This window comes from Cydia pomonella, chromosome 6 (genome assembly GCF_033807575.1).
Source record: "Cydia pomonella isolate Wapato2018A chromosome 6, ilCydPomo1, whole genome shotgun sequence".
NCBI lineage: Eukaryota > Metazoa > Arthropoda > Insecta > Lepidoptera > Tortricidae > Cydia > Cydia pomonella.
Genome location: NC_084708.1, coordinates 1,210,584 through 1,235,022, shown reverse-complemented (window position 1 = coordinate 1,235,022; position 24,439 = coordinate 1,210,584). Strand labels below are relative to the sequence as shown.

The 24,439-nt window shown below is 36.1% G+C and overlaps 2 protein-coding genes across 8 annotated transcripts in view; one reads left to right on the top strand and one right to left on the bottom strand.

Moving 5' to 3' along the window:
* LOC133518613 (uncharacterized) overlaps nucleotides 1-24,439 on the top strand; it is a 218,949-nt gene that overhangs the window by 36,299 nt on the left and 158,211 nt on the right. The gene's annotated exons all lie outside the window — the stretch shown is intronic.
* On the bottom strand, nucleotides 7,814-20,131 carry LOC133518633 (uncharacterized). 4 transcript variants are annotated; one of them, XM_061852313.1, is made up of 5 exons: nucleotides 20,027-20,131; nucleotides 19,652-19,806; nucleotides 17,587-17,733; nucleotides 12,841-12,960; nucleotides 7,814-8,059 (listed from the first exon to the last, which is right to left on the bottom strand). In XM_061852313.1, exons 2-5 carry the CDS (start codon nucleotides 19,766-19,768, stop codon nucleotides 7,985-7,987), a joined length of 459 nt encoding a protein of 152 aa, XP_061708297.1. In that variant the 5' UTR covers nucleotides 19,769-19,806; nucleotides 20,027-20,131; the 3' UTR covers nucleotides 7,814-7,984. The 4 variants fall into 4 exon arrangements, with proteins under 4 accessions (XP_061708297.1, XP_061708295.1, XP_061708296.1 ...); XM_061852311.1 differs by having other exon boundaries at nucleotides 17,560-17,733; nucleotides 20,027-20,124; XM_061852312.1 differs by lacking the exon at nucleotides 20,027-20,131 and having other exon boundaries at nucleotides 17,560-17,733; nucleotides 19,652-19,880.

The window sequence follows — 24,439 nt, the reverse complement described above, 5'->3', positions numbered from 1 at the left end:
CAAAGTGTAAAATTCTTCGATGTTTTTCCATAAGCAAGTGTAATAAGCGACATGATTTGTCTATGGGAATGGGACCTTTTGAATGTTGTGTCAAAGTGTGACGTCAGAATAATGAGCGCAGACCGTGACGCGTGCGCATTGCAATGGCGGACAAAATATAGTAAAGACTTAGCCCGTTTCAGATTTAGCGACTTGTTATTGTTGTCGATAAGGATTTATGGGGTTAAAGAAATTTATTTTCTCAAAAGAAATTTAACATTTCACTTTTTTTGTCTAAATAGCCTATTTTGTGTCCCACTGCTGGGCAAAGGCCTCTCCTTTTTTCCGTCACTCATCACGGTTTGAAGTATGTTCCCGCCAGTCTCTGCAAAAAGCGTCGAGGTCATCCCGCCATCTCTTTTTTGGCCTGCCTCTGCCCCGGCTAACATTTCACTTAAATAGAGAAAATACAAGATAATACAAAATATGAGTGAGCATGCAGGTAATTAACAAATTAAAATAACTAATAACTAAAATATTATATATTTATACGAAACTTAAGGCGCTCTTATAGTCGGATTTTAGGTTTTTGAGGGGGTGAAGCAGACGAAGTGGCGGAGCAAGCAGGCGGGCGCCCCGCGCGCCGCGCCCGGAGAATGCCTACGTCCTTATTCTGACGCCATCCGTATTCTGGTTTGTTAGTTCTGGGATCTTTTCCGGAAATTTATATCGATTATGATTTTTACTCAATGAAATTAAAAATTAGATAATTATATACAATACTAAAGTATACCGCGGCAAACTGATAACCTAGTAAAATGATACCAAATAATTTTCTGACGAAAAAATATTACTTACTAATTCAAACAAAAGTTACAACCGTCTGTTTTAAATCATATATAGATACCTATTCAAAACTTAGTTGACCTTAAAAATGCAATAGAAGTCAATTTCGGGCAAGTATTGAAAAAAGGAAGAATACTAGCAAAGCTAAGTAATTTGTGGGAGTGAACGTGGAAAGGTAGATTTTTTTGCAGGTATTGAGATAACACAAAACAAAAGCATAAGGTATGTATAAGCATATATTATGTAGCTCCAAAAAGTAGATAAAACTTGCTATCTTCACAAAAAAGAACCATGACTCTAACTGTAACGACTATGTATTTCTTTATAATTTTTTGAATTGACGACGATTATAAACTTTCAATGCAAAAGTCGAGAAAATTGCTATTATTATATATTATTTAAAGTTTTAAAAAACACACTTCTACTTCGAACTTATATAGTAATGGGTATAATTGACTGACTTTAATTAATGTCTAATACAGAAGCAGTCTATTGTCTGTCTACTCTGTCTCTAATCAAATATTACAAGTATATTTGACCCACTGAGGTTGAAGAGGTCAGATAAAGTTGAAAATCTGCAAACATATGTAAGTAGGGTGACAATGAAATATTATGGTACCATCGAACTGATCTGATGATTGAGAGAGGAGGTGGCCATAGAAACTCTGTGTAAAAACATCGCAACCTAATTGCGTTTGAGGTTGTTAGAATTGTCTCGATTAGTATTATTTTCCTGTGGAACGAAGTATAATTTAGACCTGCTCCGTAATGCTTTTTACAAGAACACATTAATATACAAAACTTTCCGATGAACAAAATTATTTTATCTATAACTATGTATGTTATTTATCCCTTCAAATGGCGGCCCACCACTCACGGGTCGATGCGAAAGCCAGTAAGCTGTCGGCCACCTGTCACTTTTGCTAGGTTTAATTAGTTAGGTGCGTGTGACGAAATGCATAAACATTACAATAATTTAATTGTTCTATTCGAACACCGTATTTGATGCTTATTCTAACGATATATGCTTCAATATATACTGTTATACATAGATAAGCTTAAATAGTTGAATTTGTAATATTCTCTAAATCCGCGCTGAACACCCAACGGGGCCCCGCCACTTTTCTAATTTTCACGTTATTCGCTGCCGCCACTTGAAGGGATATTTTATAGGCCTTGACTAGTGATTCATTTCAAAATAAACCATTTTAATACATACATATTACACATACGCACCCTAATACAAAAATGAAGAAAATATCTTTTGTGAAATTTTCAATCGATTTTCCACTAATATTTTGTATTGGCAGGACAAATAGTAAAAGCATATCGCAAAGACATAACAAGGTCCAAGGTTTCAAAGAAGAAGGTAAAATCATTGCTGAGACCTGAAATTGGCGGCAGAATGTCATCGACATTTATACTAGAAAAAAGAAATAAAATGTCACCATTATTCATACAAATTAGAAATAGCATGCTATAAAAGTACTTATTCATATAATTTTACCAAACTTGTACAAAGCGTTTTATGTTTAGCACTAAGAAAAATTGAATTTAGTGACATTCTTGAATTTACAGAATAATTAACCAGTGAAATAAAAATATTGGCGAAAGGTACAAATATATCCGAACTGCGAAAATTTTGTATGGGACTTAAAGGGCAAATATCGCTCCTGCTCACCTTACAAAATCAAATAATTGATAAATGTCTTGAATAAAGTCTTATATGTATACCATGATACATTAAAATATGAAAGTTAAGAACCAAAAATTCAAATTCAGCAGTAGTTCTTGTATAAAGACTTAACGGAACAGGCTATATAACACAAAACTATTACGCATCCACAAAAACGCATGTAACTCGGAAACGAAAAGTCGTGAAATCTTTCACTAAGCACTCCCACATATTTGAATCCAGTATGTCTTCTGCATCCTGTATGTGTTAAAATTGAAGCTGTTCCAATATAATGACTGATATAAATTAAACAAGCGAATTAATTTCTTTGTTTACGTTTAAAAATAGGTATTCAATTTGCTTATTACTGCATAGCCATTTAAAATATTTTATCATTTCTCATGCTCTGAAAGTGGGTCTTTGTTGTTTTCAAAAGAGTGCAGAAAAGTTACTGCTCTAGAGAGAGTCTAGAGCATTTTACGTTCTAAGTACGTTTGTTTCTTTTTTTACGATAAGCATTTCAAATTTTGATTTTAAATAGATTTGATGTATCATTTACATTCTGATAATTAACTGCCCATTCCATAAATAATTATTTTTTACCTAAATTTATAATTAAAAGTACCCCTTACGAAATACTACTGAAGTTTATATTTAGCCGTGTTTTTTTTACTTTTATTTTACTCGTATTAAAAATGAAAAGTAGAGTGTTTAACTCGGTTGCAAGGCACCATTTCACCCTTTGGTTAATCGTGGCTGAATGCCGGATGATGCGTGTGTAAAACTTGTCAAAAACATAATATTATGACGGACGGATGTCTGGAATGTCACCGTATTTAGGAATCAAGTAGCTTAAACTTTAGTTTTTCTTCGTAAGTGTGATAAAAACATTGTGTGTATAACATATTTGTGTATTTATAGTGTGATTATCCATTTTATGTAACGTCCGCTAAACTAGCACAGGTCCGACGCTGACAGTGGTCACGGGCGTACTGGCGTACTGACGGTATTGCCGCGCAGGGTAACGTTTAGTAGACAAAACGTTGAATTCATAATTATGAATGAAAAATTTAACGCACCGATAAAATGACAAGCAAAATCGTAGAGTTACCTAAAAGCTATCGAATGAAGTAAATTTCATATTGATATTCGTCATAGTACTTCTAAAATATCGGAATAGACACAATTCTAAGCATATTTTCAAAGCGATAATCTATCGAGAAAAAGATGAGCCCTCGTGTTTCTGACAAGCATACGGCTAGTTCAAGGACTGAAGTTATACATACTAGAAAATAGTCGATGAAATCTTTGTACAAGCTTGTAAATATCGATTTAAAAATAGCGCATTTTACTATACACCGCGCCTTAATCCGTTTATTTAATTATGTCCACAGGAAGGGCGTATAAACTTATCTCACTGGTACTAAATAGTACATTGTACAACGAGGGGGTGTACGTCAAATATTTGATACTATGGTGTTAATTTGTTTGCCAGGTTAGGCATCGGCACAGACCAATCTGGCATTCAGCCACGATTGAAAATTGTGTAAAAATATTTTACTATTAAATATTAAATTTGAAACGTCAGTATTTTGAAAGTAAAAAGGTTCGTATGAATAGAATGCCTCATGGCATTAAGTCCGCCTTTTGTACTATAAGGTTTTCTTTTGTGCAATAAAGATTAAATCAATAAATAAATAAAATAAGTGACAGTACTAAAAAATTAAGCTATAACTCCCTAGGGAGTCATAGCTTTTTTCCACAATCTATAACTCCCGCAGAAACAATATGGGCATTTGTCCTTTAGCACACCTGCATGAAATAAGATCTTTTTCGAGATGAAAAAGTTTTTGATCCATAAATTCCGTTATTTTGCTCCTTGTTGTACCCAACAACTCAGCTGATTCACGGACATTAGACAAATGAAACATAGTTTCACGCCTCGCAATAAGAAGCCATTGGGCCAACGAAAGTGAAGTTTCTTCCGAATGATAACAGTACCCCTAGTGTAAATTTTGTCGACATCATAACGTGACGAACGCGTTTGAGTTAATAAGTCTCATTTTGTATAGGATTTTGAGTTTCCAAAACGTCCCGCTTGGCGCGCTCTTTCTAAATCCAATACAAGATGAGACTAAACGCAAACGCGTACGTCACGTTTCAAAATCGAATTTATTTACACTAGGGGTACTGTTAAACACTAACTGACTGCTCAGCTAACTAATTACATAAAGTAATTACACTAATGAAGAGCGTAGTTTTTATTCGAGTTACTAAGGAAATGTAATGCTTTTTAGGTACAGTAACTATTTTTTCATGTTCATATACTCATGTATTTAAATGAAATATTGGTAATTCGTAACTCTCAATTTGGTTTTCTTTATTTATTAATACTAAATTTCAATACTTTGCTAGGCATAGTCAAATCATTTATATTCTGAGTGAAAAGAGAAGATTCATAATAATGTATTTATTCCCTGTATTATTATTCCCTTATTTATCTTTTTTATTAGGGTTTTTCTATTTATTATTATCTCCTTTATTCTATTTTTTTTCTTACGTTAGGTTTTTTACAATATGTATATAAAAGTAAAATATAAAAACACTTACAAAACAATACAAAAGATATAAACACATTATAAAAACCTAACCTAGTGTGCCGCCAGCAGCGGGGCAGGGCCCAAGCTGCCGGTGGTCAGGGCCGCAGAGAAAGGAACCGCCGGACTATCCGCGCCGTGTCCAAGATCACCGCCTTCTGTATCTGACCCTTGATCCAACCACCTAGCGAGAGTCTCTCAAGGTGTTGGTCGAGACTCTTCGCTATGAGACCATTCGCTGAAATTATTATTATTAACATTGGTTTCATATTACATTTTCACAAATAACCAAATTTTATTTAAAATTCATCCCTAAGAATTAAAACCTGCACATCAGGTTTACCTCGCCGAGGCATACTTGCAGATATTTTTTATTCTGACTGAATTATACGACCGTGTTTTAATATTGATTATGATTCGATAGTCAAGGCACGTGACGTGCCCATATCCTCATCCCATCCGGTGTGTCAGGACAGGAAGTATCGTGTGTCACTTTTTATGGACACAAATTATCCATCGCGAATATTTTATCGGGCGTTTTCAACGCGCGTTGTTGCCCAATTTCTTTGTTATAATTTGAATTTATTTGAACTGAATAAAACTACAAGGATCAAACGTCTGCTGTTCCCGAAATACTTAAAAAAGAAATCATCTTATTTTTATCGCTGTGTTTCCTATTATCGCTGTGTATTTACTTATAATAAAACTTTACTAATGAAATCACAGAACAATCTTAGGACTAGATTTAAACCTTCTGAAAAAGCGCGCTCTTCCAAGTCCAGTAACGCATTTGGAACCCCCTTGGTGTTACAGGTTTCCATGGATAACGATAATGGCTTATCGTTATTGCTTATTATAGTTATAAGTGGAAACAGGTTATGGCTGTGTATTGTCTAACAAGGAACACTAACTTTCAAAGTATAAGTAGCATAGTAGTTATAAATGTATCTACCAGTTAAGCTTATTTGAAGATTTTGACACGCCAACGATGACTTTATTCGTCAGATAAGTAGCAAGTAGCTTATTCAGGACTTGGATATTATGAAACAGACCCTAAATAAAATAAAATAAATAGGTAAATAAATCATCAGCCGATTTTCGAACGTTTGCCTCCCATATGGTCTCATCGGAAGATCAGCGCTGGAAGCCACCAGCAATATGCTGAGATGAGGCCATTTCGTGGCACTTTATATTTTCTTTGTTTTTGTTATATTATGTAATATAATGTGTCTTGTTTGTGTTTACGAATAAAAATGATTCTATTCTATATTACAAAAACACAACTTCACATTAGAATCAGATTAGAAAAGCTCATGTTCATGACGCCGCTCAGCTAAACAATTGAAACGTGAGGTGACCACCGCAGCCATACTGAGCGCCGCCGGAAGGTAAACAAACTCCCATTGTGATAGCTATTCAGCTGACGTAACCCGTTACATGGTACTGTCACTAGAAGTAACTAGCCAGGCGAACTGTTCAAAATTATCTGTACTAGAGATTACCTACTGTTCATATCAAGAGCGACAAACATGGTAAGGGAGAGCAATGGAATGCACCCAAAACTAATTTGTAACTTCTCTCTTCTCTTAATCTTATTAAATAATAATTTAGCCTATATACGTCCCACTGCTGGGCACACCGCACTGGGGCCTACCGCGAAAACTCGGAAATTGCGGGGATCTTTCTCTTTTACTCTCACTAAGACGTAATTAGAGTAACAGAGAAAAACGCCCGCAATTGACGAACTTCGATTTTCGCGGTTATAGCCCAGGCCTCCTCTCATGCGCGGAAGAGGGCTGAGGGCTTGGGCTATAGTCCCCACGCTACGCTTTACCTTATTATGTCTTAAAAAGTGTGATAAATACATGTTAAATGAGTGGTTTTACAAGTTGAACACGTATAGTTTGCCTCACGTAAAACAATTGGGCATATCAGATCGCCTTCGCCCTAAATGCACTAATCAAATCACACATCAAAAATTAGCCATTGAAATGAGTGACTTTACTTTTATACAGAAAGCCCAAAATTAATTTGACAGATTTTTGCGGATTGGATCCTATTCTATATATTACATTTTACTTCCATACCGTGTATGTGGGGGGCAAACGAACCACCCTCTCACATCCTCAGACCCTGAACCCTCGGTATTCGTGTTCGAACTATACATTTACCTAATTATCCTTTCATATCATATTGATTTATAGCCCCATGCCGTATTCAATGCATACAACCATGTTCGTGATTTACTAACAATACTGTGCTTAATTAGGTTTGAGTGCTCTCCTCATCTAATTAGTCCTCAATACATCAATCCCAGAACATAATTGGCATAATTGTGTCCATTTGAGACAGCACGCTACATTAACGCCTAATCGTGTTTGATTGTATTATACGTAGGTGAGAACAATTGCTATAAGGTTTTGTGCAGGCGCTAATATTAGAAAGAAAATAGTCTCAAACGAACGATTGGTATAAACGCGGTATATTTTTTAGCGGAAAGTAGCTAAGTTTTGGTTCTAAATCTAGTTTATAAATATATAACAAATGAGCTTTATGAAGCTACGTTTAAGAGGCTATACTTTAAACACTTGAATGCCCTTTGATTTGTGAGTGGACCCTTTTTGAGTGTAAGCATATTATAACTAGGTACTTACTTTTTTATATGTTAACCTATATATTTTTGATATCAGGTACAATTACCAACTGTAAAACAGAATTCATAATCATAAAACATTTATTTTATATAAAACTGCATTATAACTTTCTCAGTTAGATAAACAATGCACAATGTGTTTAATCAAACTGTGTCCCATTATAGATGAAACAACATGTTTTTACCAAATGTAGATATTAACGAATGAGCTTTATCTTCTTGGGGATGTAAATGCTATTTCTTCTTTCGAGGGGGCGGCGAGACTCTGGTTGACGGTGACGATTTCACGTTTTTCTCCGACACGGAGTTCTACAAATAAAAAGGATGATATAAGTTTATTTTTCGTCCACTTTTCTTTTACCTTGGAAGCCGTGTTACCAGGCAGAGTGATGGCAGGTGAAAAAATGTTAACGGATTGGCCGCTTTCGGATTGTTGGGTGGACAACATCCGAAGGTAGCGGGACACTTTGGAGCAGTCTGTTGATTGGACTATTAGTTGGGTGATTTTGCGGTACGCTATTTATTTCAGTCCTGAGGCTCATTTCACGAACGGTATTATTAGTCCACGAACTGTCAAATCGTAGGAGTTACCATGGCAACACACTAATATTAGTCTAATACAATTCGAGAAATGGTCTCATCAAGTGCCCCGTTACCTTCGGATGTTGTCCGCTTCTTTCAATCCGTAATCTCGTACCAATCTTCTTTTTTGGTGTTTATTCTTCCATTTATTAATATGTTTTGTATTAGAACTGTGACATTCAAACAATATCCACACCCTGACCTGATATTATCATGAGTTGCGTTCTCGCGCGCGACTCGTTACATCTTGTGCGACTTTCAAGTATGGACTCGCGCCCGAAAACGCAGCTCACGGCCCGATTCGAAGAAGGAGATACGATAACGATAAGTTCTGGTTTAGATAAGTTCTCATTTAGACAGAAGCAGCTCGATTTGGGAAACCAATCTCACTTTGACGTTAGAAATATCGTAGATAGATCTTATTGGGATCACAGCGGAAACGACATAAATACGGACATGTCGTTTAGTTATCGATCTTTCCAAGATCTTTAAGGTGGTTCGACTAGGTTACCCAAAGCTTAAACCTCACTAGATGGCGCCACAATTGCAAATTTTGAGTTTTAATTTTTTTGTGGAGTAGTCTTGGTATTTCTATACTGTAAATTATGTTTAGCGCACTCTTTAAATAAATATTGAACTATTACAACAAACATTGAACACTTCATTGTACAAAAACTACCCCTTAATGTCGACAGAATGTTTCTTGACTCTATTTCTAAGTATCACTCACACATTCAAACAGTCTTACTGGGATCCTTGTAGTAGACAATTTGGCACAGCGTGAGTAGGCTTCAATAGCGTTGCGGTATGTACGTGGAAATACATGCAAGAGGATGTGGGTTCGAGACTCATTGTTTTTTTTTGTTATCAGTATTATCAAGTACCTATTATTAATAAATTATTTTATGAGAAATATGAGCGTTTTCCATAAAAATATTAAAAATCTGATTCTCACACATCATGATATTTTTGGGTTCTTCCAACTCAGAATCACTAGCATAATCAGTCCTCGTGTTAAAAAAACCCGAAAATTTGTATTGAAATTTTAGTTTTACATTGAAATTTCTTTCACACTAAAATGTGACGTAATGGTATGGATATTTTAGGATATCTTTTTTTAATTCTAGGGTGGAGAAGATTCTAAGTAGAATGAACCTAAGAAAGTCCAAATTTGTAAGTCAGATTTTCCGGATTTTTTTTCAAAAAAAAAAAACGCTGTTTTGTTCTAAAATTAAAGCAATCCCTTACTGCCCAGCCTTTAAAAAAGTAGGTACTATTTTACAGTAGCATTAAAACATTTTTTTTACGATACATTTAATTAAATTACAGTGAGTTACAAAATTGCATGGCCTTCTATTTATAACCATTATAAAAAGAAATGAGATATTTACCATGTTTGTTTATACTATTGATTTCCCGATATTTTGACACAACTAGAAGTTTCACACAATGCCTAGAGATAGAAAATTATTTATTTATTTTATTTATTGTCAATTTCATTCAACGGATCACATCATATCCAATTTATGTGTTTATGTATTGCATTGTTTTCTACCTAGTTGGTTATTAAATTCTGTTACTGCAATAATCTTTATCTACATAAAATATACCAACGAAAGTTTAATAAAGTATATATTAAAATGAAGTACACAAAATCAGGAATTACATATGACAATACCATTAAAAATCGCCTCCTCTGGCTTTGACACAGGTCCTCAAACGACGAGGCCAGTCATCAATAGCGGCACGCACGATTGTCATGTCTAATTCCGTCACTGTCTTAACTATGGCCCGCTTGAGGGAGTTAAGATTTGTGTGGGGTTTAGCACAAGCTTTCTCCTCAATAACCTGCTATATGGCATAATCCAGGGGGTTAAGGTCCGGGCTGGAGGACGGCCAGTCTTCGTGGGCAATAAAGTCAATTTTGTTCCTTCGAAACCAGGCTTGAGTTGTTTTTGCCTTATGTGCAGGAGCTGAGTCCTGTTCAAAGATCCATGGCTGGTTTTGAAATAGGGTGTGGCTTAAGGGCTTCACTATTGGTTCGAGAACGGTTTCCAGTTTCCGGTTTTCACACCTTTTTCACAGAAATGAATCTGTGTTAGCCCTGAGTATGACACACTCAAAATCATGTTTGGCGGGTGCCCACATTTGTGCAACGCAATAGGGTTGTTTCCATCTACAAATCTTAGGGCATAATTGTATCCCAAAAAATTCTTTTGGATTATAAGAACATGTTAAACTACTTTTAGGGGACCTGTAATGACCATATTTTTGTAAATATTGAATTTAAAATATATTTTGGCACACGTCACGTGACCAAACTCGAAACGTCATTGAAGATTCTGATGACGTCACAACTCTCGGATTGACACTGTTGACAGTTAGGCGATTAACAACAAATGACAAATATCAGTTGACAGTTCGTATCTTCTACGTGTGTATGTAGTTATGTGTCAAACCATAAACTGTGACGTCACACAATTTTCAAAGAGCGTTTTGGGCGCGAAAGCATCTGTCAAAATATATTTTGTTAATTTAACATATTTAAAGCCGTTTTTAGTATAAAAGCTGAATTTTAAGGCAACTTTTAGTTAATACAGAAAGTAATACAAGCGTTTAAAAAAATTGGAATACGATTCTCTTTTAGGCCCCAATTCATTATAGATACGACGAGATAAGCGTTATGTGTGGTATATAATTATAGGTCACAAATCCACCACATTATGTCATTTTTTATTTTTTCGGTAGCATTTGTTTTAACGGAAATAAAGAGGTTGCATATCGAGTACCAGAACTTCAGAACAGATATCATTTGATATTTACCAGTCGCTTTTCGGTGAAGGAAAACATCGTGAGGAAACTGGACTAATCCCAACAAGGCTTAGTTTTACCCTCTGGGTTGGAAGGTCAGATGGCAGTGGCTTTCGTAAAAACTAGTGCCTACGCCAAATCTTGGGATTAGTTGTCAAAGCGGACCCCAAGCCATTGAGCCGTGGCAATATGCTGGGACAACGCTAGGAAGAAAGAAAGAAATCGAGTAACAGAACTTAGTAACCAACTAGGTATAATAGTTATGATGTAAATGTCCATATCATGTTGGAGTCATATATGTATTAGCCAACTAATTATTCAAGATCAATACACTTAGCTCCCTTAGGTATTCGCCTAAGTACAATCTCGGGCAAAATTGAGTTTTATAAAAGTGAACTAATTTCTAGTTCATATTTTCTATGAATTGGTCATTTTTGTAGACTCCAATTACAGTTACACTTTTCCTGGTTTTTCGCGGACCAGAATATCGATGATTTTTGTAACTTGATTTAGACGTTGCTATCATTTTCAATCCAAAAACATATAAAATCACAATTCAGAACATGCGGCAGCGTTGTTTTCTATCAAGTACCTGAAGCACCAGGGCGGCTACCGGGAAAATCGAAATTCGTCAATTTCGGGCATTTTTCTCTGTCATTCTAATTACGTCTTAGTGAGAGTAAAAGAGAAAGATCCCCGCAATTTGCGAATTTAGGTTTTCGCGGTAGGCCCCCAGGTCCTGTCAAGTTTCAGCAGTGTTGCCAGGTGAGCGGAAGAGAATTATCGTACTTGAGTGTCAATATTATTGTACCGTTGAAAAAAATATCGTACGCCAATCAAAAAGGCAGCTCCTAAAAATGTCTAGCAAAATAAGCTTAAATTTCCAATTAATAATAAAAAAAAGACAATTTTCGTCTAAATTGCGCAAAAAATCTGTTTATGTTTGTGTATTTTTGGGATAGACTCAAACGGTATACAGGAAATTGTGACATTTTAAACTTTAAACTTACACCAAGGAGCCGAACACCCAAAAGATATTAATTTTAGCCTATTTCTGAGAGAAAGTATCATATTTTGCTTCAAATTACTAGACTTTTAAGGTGGCATCATCCAAGGGCTGAAATTATAGTACTTTAGTGTACGATAATGCTCTTTGGAACATTACGTCATACCGGGGCCCAAATTATCGTACATGTACGACAATTATCGTACGCCTGGTCACACTGAGTGTCAGTGTCGACAGAGTCAGCTAAAAACGCGTCAAACATCGCAACGTCGCGCCGATGGCCGTCCGAGGCGGGGTGGCAACGCCGCAATGTATTTGTACACGACATTTGTCACACACACATGTGTAAAATTTATAAAAATATAACGTTGATTATTCCATGATTTCTGTATGAAACAAAGTTTTTCTATGAATTTAGCGCAAATGAATATTCGAAAGTAGATAGATGCGCAACTATTTATGTAATAATATTGTGTAATTAATTAATAAATAGCGATTGTTTTTTGTATGAAAATCGAACCACCTTAACTTGTCTTAATCATTATTCGAATCGGACCGTCATGCTAGACGGTCTGAACTAAGTTAATTTTAGACCATAGCTGACAGCTTTTCGACTATAATTGATTGGTTTTATGGTACACAACTAGATCCACATGCTTAATAGTGGGCGATAAGTTAAAACTGAAAATACCCTGGAAGTTGTAGGAGAGGGGTTGGCAGAAATGAAAGCCTTCACGCGTTGCTTCAGCTCCTCGTAGAACCTGTTCTCCTGGTTCAGCTGCGGCAGAACCGATAGCCGACGGTCCGATTCCTGCGGTACAAAGCACATATTACTTCTGCTGGATGGTGCATGAACTGTAGGAGGCAGCACAGGAGCAGTCAGATTTTTGGCGCGAGGCGTAAATGTGATGTTTTTTGTTCCGATGTAGCCCACAAGATGGCAGAACCTACTATGCACACGGTCCCTATAGGGCTGTGGTTCTAAACTTTTTTAGTTCTGTCATTCCTAATGACTAAATAGGGAACCTGATCTTCCCTCCTCCCAATAATCATCAATATTCTTTCTTACAGGTCTAATTTTTCTTATTTTTGATTGAGCTCAATAATAATAAGCTTATTACCCCCGTAAAATACCAGTTTTACCCCCACGGGATTAGTTACCTCCAGGTTAGAAACCGCAGATGACAGATAACTCGCAAACTCGCTACTAGAAAATGTGTTGATGGTGAACTGGCTCTGTTCGTAAACTCGCCATAATGTGTATGTTAGGTTTTTATAATCCAGGTGCTAAAATGACAGTTCAATTGCCCAATACAAGGCATAAAAAGAGTGGGGATCCGTTTATGGGTATTTTCAGTAGATATCGTTTTCTGATTAGGAAAAAGTAGAAGAAACAATTGCTGACACTATTTTTTTTTCTATGAGGCAGGTTGTCCATGTCGGCCAGCCCTCCAAACGCCATTTTTTTTGCGTTATCCCCACTATTTTGTTACATCCTGTATACTACACAATTATTCTGGTTCTGTATATATATACAGGGTGGCCAAATAAGAAGTATACATTTTGTTTTTAAATTTTAACTGTATTAAGTTCAAAAATTATTAGGTATTGTTTTAAAAATATATTCTTCAGGGTTGGCAAATTCATGCGAAACATAATGTCTGACATATGTCCACCTCTAACAGCAGGCAAATGTAAGCCCTTATCATCCCAATGTTCAGCATCTATTCGCACATTTTTGGCATTATCTTAGTACATTTGTGTCGAATAGTCGGTTTTAACTGTTTAAATTTCATCAGCTCGTTAGCATAGACACGTAATTTTAGATAGCCTTACAGAAATAAGTCAAGAGCTACAAAATTTGGAGAATTTGGGTGCCAATCACTGTCACTTTTTTTCAAAATTAATCGAGCAAACAACGTGTTTTAAACAACAGAAACATTTGAGATAAAATTGCTTGCTGCTAGTGGTATACATTTGGCAGAAATTATCTTCCGTATACAATTGCCAACCCTGAATAATATATTTATGAAAAAATATTTAATAAAATTTCCACTTAATGTAATTAAAATTTAAAAACAAAGTGTATCATTCTTATTTGTCCACCCTGTACATGAGCAAGTAGCGGAAATTCTCCATATATGGATATCATAATTCCTCATATTTTGATAACTTCCTTTATAACTTGTGAAACACATTATCGTTGTATCCCCTATAAAATTTGATCATTGAAAAAGTGACCGTGACATTTAAAATAATAGAATTAAATTTCCACGCACGGATCCGTGTCTAAGCATACGAGGGGTTAAACTGAAACACTTCTGTACCCCTAGTGTAAATTTAGTCGATAGCGAAACGTGACGTACGCGTTTGCGTTAAGTCTCATTTTGTACGGGTTTTTGAACAGCGCGCCAAGCGGGACGTTTTGGAAAGTCAAAAATCTCATACAAAATGACACTTAACGCAAACGCATACGTCACGTTTCGCTGTCGAAAATATTTACACTAGGGGTACTGTAGTTTTATACTGAAATGACAGCTCTATGTTTTCACGAGTAAGGAGGAAAGGTTTCTTAAGAGTCGGTAACGGGCATGTGGCTACTTGCCATTAAAATAAGTTGACTACGAAACCCTAAAAACCGGACAAGTGCGAGTCGGACAAGCCCACTAAGGTTCCTTACAAATTTAACATATTTTTTATATTTTTTTCTACTTTATACAAATGTATAGTTTTCAGATTCTTCTCTTTATTTGTAGTGAAAGGCCCTGCCAGATTTTATAGTTCTAGGTCAGCGGGAAGGACCCTATATATATTGATTCCTCTGAGAGTATCGAAATTTACGGCCGTATCTTTTTAGGGTTCCGTAGCCAAATGGCATAAAACGGAACCCTTATAGTTTCGCCATGTCCGTCTGTCTGTCTGTCTGTCTGTCTGTCTGTCTGCCCGAGGCTTTGCTCCGTGGTCGTTAGTGCTAGAAAGCTGAAATTTGGCATGGATATATAAATCAATAAAGCCGACAAAGTTGTACAATAAAATCTAAAAATTTAATTTTTTTTAGGGTACCTCCCCTACACGTAAAGTGGGGGTGAATTTTTTTTTTCGCTTCAACCCTAGTGTGTGGGGTATCGTTGGAAAGATCTTTCAAAAGTAATAAGGGTTTTCAAAAAACATTTTTTAATAAAGTGAATATATTCGGAGATAATCGCTTCGAAAGAAAAAATAAATGTGTGTCCCCCCCCTCTAACTTTTGAACCATAGGTCCAAAAAATATGAAAAAAATCGTGGAAGTAGAGCTTAAGAAAGACATTAAATGAAAACTATAGCGGGCATGATCAGTTTAGCTGTTTTTGAGTTATCGCAAAAAGTTTTCCCTTCATAGTAAAAAGACTTACTTTAATTAGGTACTGATTATGCAAATTTGCCTATTTGTTTAACTCGGGTGAAAGGTACCGTTTCATCCCTTGGTTAACAATTTACTATACTTTAAGCTCCAGTTTAGCTTATTGTGACGGAAGAGTAACTACGGAACCCTACACTGCGCGTGGCCCGACATGCTCTTGGCTGGTTTTATTTACGGTTATTTTCGCTTTACGTTATTCACAGCTTCAAGGAACTGTAGACTTGAGTATTATGGTTTTAATTTCAACTCGATACCTCCACGCGTTCCCGAGATAAAGGGTCTTGAAAGACAGACAGACGGACGGACGGACGGACGAAAAAAAAATCCTATAAGGGTTCAATTTTTTCCTTTTAAGGTACGGAACCCTAAAAGAACTTTACATAGTAGCTCTGTCGCAAGTATGGCTCAACACGTAGTCAATGTCAAAGTGGTTAAATTGAACCATTGAACTAGTGTTGCAATTGTCTATGCGTGCGTGTTTCTGATTAGCATATTTTTGAATACGATAATCGATAATGCTTTTATCCACTCACATGCTTCATATTTTTCAGTGACTTTTATTATTATAATAAAATAAGGGTGACATCTGGTAACTACAGTTACCAAATGCAAGTGAGTGGATATTCTAACTGCAAAGCCTGTGCAGAGGTTTGGATGGACTGTAGACATACGCATAGTTACAGTGTTTATTTAGTCACCTGCAATAATTTACGGGGTGAATATAGGCAACTAAGCAACTTTCACCCCAAAATCGAAAAAAAACTCTCTCATAGAAAAGGTCAGAGAACCAAAATGTATGAAACGGCCATTTTTTTCGTGATTTCGTGGTTGGTCCCATAGTAAAAGGTGGTCAGAATGACCTATACACCGTGTTTTTATTGAATTGCGTTAACTCCGGGGTTTCGGTAAGTACGTTTAAGGAAACAACATGGCATAGTTAATTTAAAAAAAAATTTTTTTTTTTTTTACTATTTTTTTATTATAAAAAGTAACTAAATGTTGCATATAGCGTTTTTGTAACACGGGCATTACATTTAACTCAACCAAACAATTGAAAACTGTTATATATCAATGTCATTTCTAACATCGATCATCCGAGATAGTACGTACGTTTAGTAGCAAATGTATGAACTCGCACTAAACACTAATCAATAAGTAAACAGGCCCTAAGGCAAGTGTACACGCTCGTAAGGACCTTATAATATAAAAACTTATGATTGATTATCTCCGAAATGGAGTTAGTTAGAATATCGGTATCTTTGAGAAAGTTACTTTATTTAAGCTCAGGAATGCACCCTCAAAATTAATGCAAATCAAAAAAAACACCGTGTATTCACCCCGTAAATTATTGCAGGTGACAAAATTTAACAATGTATTTGCCTACTAAGAATGACATGTTTAGAAACTAATTAGAGAACCAGCGACGTTGTCGTAAGGTACAATGCTTTGTTTAATAGTTTTCGTGTGGTTAACCGTCCTTCACTCTATGTGATTATGATTCTAAACACGCAAAACTGTTAGCATACATTTAAACAATACTTGTTACTTAGCAAACATACACTTGCAATTAGCAAATACCAGAAGATTTATATATCGTCGCAATTATAATCAAATTTAAGCTAATAATTTCAATCAAATAGCACAACTCTGCAGAACAAAGATTAATTAATCTTCTGCATTTTTAAACAGATTTAATTACTTGAAATGGGTAGGTGTTAGGTTTATCGTTACGGTTGAGGGGCGAAATATATGTTCATTTATTGTCTTAACTTAAAGTGGTATTAAGTTTTTAATGAACTATAAAATTTCGAAGTTCATTACATTCAATTACGAATCAAAATAAACTGGAAAGGAACGAAAATTTTAGAAGAAACGGATTTATTGCTTCGAGAATTTTCATCTCTAATTCAAATCTGTTGGTTGTTCTAAGTGAAGTCTTTTGAAAATTAAATCTTCACTCATCATAATAAGTGACTTAACCGGATATTATGGGATCGACATAAAACATACCGATTTTATAACGATGATGTAGTAAACCTTCTTGTGCTCGAAGCGGTCAGTCGCGTAGGCATAGGTCTCCAGGGTAAACAGACCCAGCAGGCACCCACTGTCGTCACAGAGGTCGAATGCGGTGAACGAGCCCAGCTTGCATTGCTTGCGGATGTATTCTAGCATTATTCGCACCTGAAATTTTTATAAAAAGGTCGTTTTTAGGGTTCCGTAGCCAAATGGCAAAAAACGGAACCCTTATAGATTCGTCATGTCCGTCTGTCTGTCCGATTCTGTCACAGCCACTTTTTTCCGAAACTATAAAAGCTATACTGTTCAAACTTGGTAAGTAGATGTATTCTATGAACCGCATTATGATGTTTACACAAAAATAGAAAAAAAAAACAATAAATTTTGGGGGTTCCCCATACTTAGAACTGAAACTCAAAAAATCTTTTTGTGTGGGGTATCTATGGATAGGTCTTTAAAAATGATATTGAGGTTTCTAATATCATTTTTTTCTAAACTGAATAGTTTGCGCGAGAGACACTTCCAAAGTGGTAAAAAGTGTCCCCCCCCCCCCCGTAACTTCTAAAATAACAGAATGAAAAATCAAAAAAAAATATATGATATACATTGCCATGCAAACTTCCACCGAAAATTGGTTCGAATGAGATCTAGTAAGTAGTTTTTTTTAATACGTCATAAAAATTTAAAAAAAGATTTTTTTTCATCAAATCCATACGTGTGGGGTATCTAAGGATAGGTCTTCAAAAATGATATTTAGGTTTCTAATATCATTTTTTTCTAAACTGAATAGTTTGCGCGAGAGACACTTCCAAAGTGAAAAAATGTGTGTCCCCCCCCTGTAACTTCTAAAATAACAGAATGAAAAATCTAAAAAAAATATATGATATACATTACCATGCAAACTTCCAACGAAAATTGGTTTGAACCAGATCTAGTAAGTAGTTTTTTTTAATACGTCATAAATGGTACGGAACTCTTCATGGGCGAGTCCGACTCGCACTTGGCCGCTTTTTTATACATCCGTAACCTAATGTATGGGATTATTAGGTGCTTGTATATAAATTGGCGTAAATCGCAAGCGACGGCCAACATTCCTGATGCTCTGAGCTCTGAGTTCTGCCACAACACGCTAACAAGAAGGACTTATATTATAATTATACTAACTGCAACGATGAATAACTTCTCCTGCGACGGGTGGGGCTCGTTGGATGGGCGACGACTCATCGTAGACTACACCGGTGCGTTCTTACTCGTATACGCTACGTAACGAAGTGATACGCAATCTCCTGAATATCCACCGAACGAAACAACGGGTAATACTGGCCAGAAAGTGACTACTTACTGGGCAGTCGGGATTGACGAGTAACGTCTTCTCCTGTGACGGGTCAGACACGTTGGTTGGCCGACGACTCATACACTATACACAACACCGGTGAGTTCTTATACACTACGTTACAAAGTGATACGCAATCTTCCGAATATCCACCGAACGAAACAACGCGTAATACTGGCCAGAAAGTGACTACTTACTGGGCAGTCCGGATTGACGAGTAACGTGTTCTCCTGTGACGGGTCAGGCTGGTTGGATGGCCGGTGACTCATCGTAGACTACACCGGTGCGTTCTTATACACTACGTTACGAAGTGACACGCAATCTTCCGAATATCTACCGAACGAAACAACGCGTAATACTGGCCAGAACGTGACTACTTACTGGGCAGTCGGGATTGACGAGTAACGTCTTCTCCTGTAATAGATCAGGCTCGTTGGATGGCCGACGACTCATCGTAGACAACTCTGGTGCGTCCTTATACACTACTTTACGACGTGAATAATACTCCAAATACCGTCCACATGAGTCAGCAGACATAGGTAGGTATTAGTAGCTAGAAAGTGACTACTTACTGGACAGGCGAGATTGACGAGTAACGTCTTTCTTCTGTGACGGGTCAGGCTCATTGGATGGCTGACGACTCATAGTAGACTACACCGGTGCGTCCTTATACACTACGTTACAAAGTGACACGGAATTATTCACGGAAACGAGAAAACGGGTAATACTGGCTAGTAAGTGACTACTTACTGGGCAGTCGGGATTGACGAGTAACGTCTTCTCCTGTGAAGGGTCAGGCTCGTTGGATGGCCGACGACTCATCGTAGACAACTCCGGTGCGTCCTTATATACTACGTTTATGAACATATTCGCTTCTTTATTTAATTACGCAGTTTCGTAGATCCCTGAAAAAGTTATAAAACATAAATTTGATTTGTTCCCAAAATTGTGTAGATGGCAACATTCTCTTTCGCTATAACGTAATCCTGTGAGGGGTTGGAATAGGAGGTGCACTGCTTGCCCTTAGAGTTGGTCTTGTAGCCTTGGTGTTGGCCTTTTAGTTGGCTGTTTTAGTTGGTGAACGTCTTTACGCCTAGTCTTTGTAGGATATATTGAGACGGGTACCGCTATGACGGGATAGCTTCGAGGGCCAGATCGTTAGCCGCGTAAACTGAAGATGCCCGTTCATTTCCAGATTTTGCCACAAGACTCCGCTGTCCGTCCGTCTGTCCGTCTGTCACCAGGCTGTATCTCATCAACCGTGATAGCCAGACATTTGAAATTTTCACAGATGTTGAATTTCTATTGCCGTTATAACAACAAGTACTAAAAAGTACGGAACCCTCGGTGGGTGAGTCCGACTCACACTTGACAGGTTTTCTTCAATATAACATTTATCTAAGTTTATAAAACATCAAGAGTCCAATGTTCAAATCTTAGCGGGGTTTGAAGCTCATTATTTTCGTTCGATATAAGAATATGAAAAGATGGTTGCTGTTAATGCCACTTTTATTCCACGCAATTTATTTTAAGGCTTGAGATATGTAAAAGGAAATAAACTAACTTTTCCTTCCTTTCTGCCTTTTAGGTCAATCAATCAATTTTAGGTTAAGATTTGTAAACAAAGTGTGAAAAGGTTGTCAATGTCTTTGGTTGACATTTGGTTTGTAAGGTTAAATAAGGTATGTAGCTCAGATCATAGAAGCTACATATCTATGGTATGTAGATCTGCATTTAATAGATTGCATACATAATGAATAGCTTAACACTGATGACATTGCATAATATATATTTTACGAGTACGATCCCGAATAAAATAAGTAATGCAAGATAAGATACAAACCTGTAATGGCTACTCATTTTCAGGTAAAAAAATATTACGTGTTCACAAAGAAATCGAAGGAAAATTTTATGGTAAGCATGAACATAAGGAACAGTTTAGCTATGTCAGCTCATATTTAAGTGCGCGTGTACCGCGATATGAGTTGACTAGCCAAAAGCTTTATTAGCTTTACGTAACAACGGGACGCTAGTCCCGCCCGAACCAGTGTACAGTTAACTAGTATTATTCAATATACGGAGTCAGGTATAAAGTGATTATTATTCAACACCAAATAGATCACCCTAACCACATATCTTATACCTTTAAACGAGCAATTATTGTATATATATATATATATATATATATATATGTATATATTATATTTCTGTGATCTCGGAAACGGCTCTAACGATTTCGCTGAAATTTGGTATATAGGGGTTTTGGGGGTAGGTATACAATCTATCTAGATTAGTCTTATGTTTGGGAAAACGCGTGTTTTCGAGTTTTCATGCGTTTTTCTTTCGACGCAGAATATGGTCGCTAATTTCGTGTTGCCGGCCACTGTCCGTCTGGTCCAGCGGGTTAAAACGCGGACTGCTAAATGAGTGTTACGGGTTCGAATCTCGCCCGGTGACTAGCTTTTGTTTTTTTTATATGTTCAAGTTTATATATAATTTTTTAATTTTTATTGTTTTAGACAAGTTTAATTTAGTAAAAAAATGTAGTTAAGATTATCACCTATAGACCACCATATTACAATAAATACTTATAACCGAGCAAAGCTCGGTCGCCCAGGTACTATACGCCAGGTGACCCCGACGTGATACATATAAATTAGTAACTTAGTACTTTAGTACCTACCTACTTTGTTGTCGCTTGAATAGTAATTAGTAATTACAAACGTCAATAAATATTTATTACTTATGTATATTAAATCTGTAATTTTAAATTTTATTGATAATGTGGTCAGTTTCAGCTATCATTTTTTTTAAATATAGGCCTATAGTTCGTGTCATCCACGATGCCTCGCAGATTTGTCTAATATAACCTTTAATAACATGACATTACTACTCAAGGCACGTGTCTTTGTGAATGACACGATCTAATCATATTTGTGAATGAATGAATGACTGAATGAATGAAATGAAAGTTTATTCACAAGAACATATGGTACATTAGATATCATTAAGTGTACATTATTGACCCTTGATATGCTCGGATTGCTCGGCCCTAGGGCATGTGAAAATTATTTGTATTGACACAGTTTATGCATGTCAAAGTAAAATAAGTACGTTACATAAATGTCGTGTTTCCTAAAATATTATCAAATACAAACATTAAATTATTAAATACAGACGTCAAGTTTTAAGTCTCAGTCAGTTAGTCATTCAAATTCCGCACATAAATTCATCAAACTGTTAGCTAATAACTAGTTAATCGAATTTACTCATTTATGTCAAAATGAACCAGTAATTAGAATCTATAATGTCAAAACTTAAATGAAGTAATAATGAGAATTTATAATGTCAAAAGTTTACATGTCAAAATGAAATAATAACGTGTTTAACGATTGACGCACGTCCTCGATAAGTACTGTCCAAAACATTGCAATATATAAGGTCACGGGGTTATCAAGTCGCTCGTATTGCAATAATCTTTCATCGTGCAACTTTGTCGTATGAAGATAGTTGAGAAGTTAATAAAAGTGTTTATAAAAACAGTTTTTAGCGTTCCGTACCAAAACGGTACAAATGGAACCCTTATGGTACGACTCTGTCCGTCCGTCCGTCTGTCACAACGCTAAACCACTTAAGATATCGATTTGAAATTTGGAATAGTTATGAACAGCGCTAACCCAGACATTGAAAGTAATATTTTGTTATTTTATTTTTAATAACTATGGGAAATGCACAATATGAAGAGGGGGCAACATTTCAAAGTCTATTGCCTAGGTCAAGTGGGAAAGTGCTCAAATAGACCATTCCAAAACAATTTTTTATTATTTTTAGTAGTGGAAAAAAATTTAATTATGGAGGAAAATATGAAAAAAAATACCATTCCACCACCTTATCTCCGAAGTTTACCGACGAAAAATTACGAAATTTTTACATAATATTAACATTACTATGCATTTTACAGGAAAAATATAATTAGACCTCTATCTTGGTAAAAAAAAATTATTAACAAAAAACATTTCCGAATTCAGTTTGCAATTTAACCAACAATAAGTGTGTTTATTAACAAATAATATGAGACTCTTTACGACATAATATAATAATATGTTACGGGTAGTGCTAGTGCTGCACTCTGGTGGTAGAAAATTGCAGTAATAATCCCTATTAAACTGATTAAAAGATCACTTTCATACCAAAAACAAATCAAAACACATCGATATGGAAAGGTCAATCACTGCCGACGGCCTTGACCGCAAAACGCAACGCTCACCATTTCCCAACGGAATCTAACCAAACGATTCACATTTCATAAGATCGTTGTTGCAATACGCCTCTCTGAAAACGCTTAGTAGTATTAACCGACCCGCGTAGCACGCACGCAGCGTAAAACGGAACGCGGCTGAAAAAAACATATTCAAATTTCGAAGCGTGACCTCATCGAACAATCGACTGTTCCGAATTTGAATTTTATCGCCTCGAAAATAGTCACCAGTTGTCAATAAACAATTGACGATCGATACGAAGAACAACTAAAAGATTTTTTTTTTTAATTATGGCCTGGGAGAGTCTTTTAAGCCAAATACGATAAGGAGGTACCAGAGATTTTTAAGAAAAGGATTCAATAAAGAAAAATGAAATTATAAATAAATGTGAAGGAAAGATACAGGATTTAAAAAGCTCTCAGTTTGTTTACTTTATATGCAATGTGAAACGAAAAGATGAGTCTCTCGAGTGTCTCCAGCCTATTTACCAGCGGCGTGTCAGCCTGGCCGCCGCCTGGGCCCCTCCCCAACTCCTTCCAGTTCCATCATCAGGGCTCGAACTTCGCCATATTCCTCATATTCTTCGCCTTGTGCATGATGGAGGTGGTGGTCCTCAGGATCATCACAGAGGAGCAGGCGAGGAGTGAGGGTACCAGGAGTGTTACTTCTATGTGGTTTGATATGGATGACGAATAATGTGATTACAATGTGTGATATGTTATTGATAGGGGTGATATGTTATCGATAGGGGTGATATGTTATCGATAGGGGTGATATGTTATCGACAGGGGTGATATTGACAAAATGTGAAGTGATCTGTGATTAGTCTTATGTGTGATGATAGCTTATAATGACTTTCACTTGTTTTTAAGTATGAGAAGTGTGTGACGTATTGGTTTTAATTATGGATACTATTCATTTTGTTTCATGGAACTGATGGAATTAATCGATTTTTGGTCAAAATAGTGTACCTACTTAGACTTATTATATTTTTTTTGGTATATGGAAAACCAACAGCGCTATATATATCTAGAACTTACAATAAAATTACAGAGCCAATTACAGGTACTCACTTATAGAAATATAATAAATTATGAAAAGTTAATTAGAATAGTTTATAACTACCTTATTTAAAACAATTGCGGTTCCATGAAACAAAATGTGGAAAATCACAGAATTTACAGTTTGCAAGAATTGTTATTCGTAATAACATTAGATCATTTAAATGTATTTTGCATTAAAATTTACTTTAAGACCAAATAAGATGCAATACTAGATC

Excerpts from the sequence above, each read along its gene's own strand:
- LOC133518633 (XM_061852311.1), bottom strand. The coding sequence starts at position 19,768 with ATGTTCATAAACGTAGTATATAAGGACGCACCGGAGTTGTCTACGATG. Across the intron at positions 17,734-19,651 it reads TCGTCAATCCCGACTGCCCA|GTGCGAATAATGCTAGAATA; the intron begins GTAAGTAGTCAC and ends TAAAAATTTCAG. Across the intron at positions 12,961-17,559 it reads ACATCATCGTTATAAAATCG|GAATCGGACCGTCGGCTATC; the intron begins GTATGTTTTATG and ends TTTGTACCGCAG.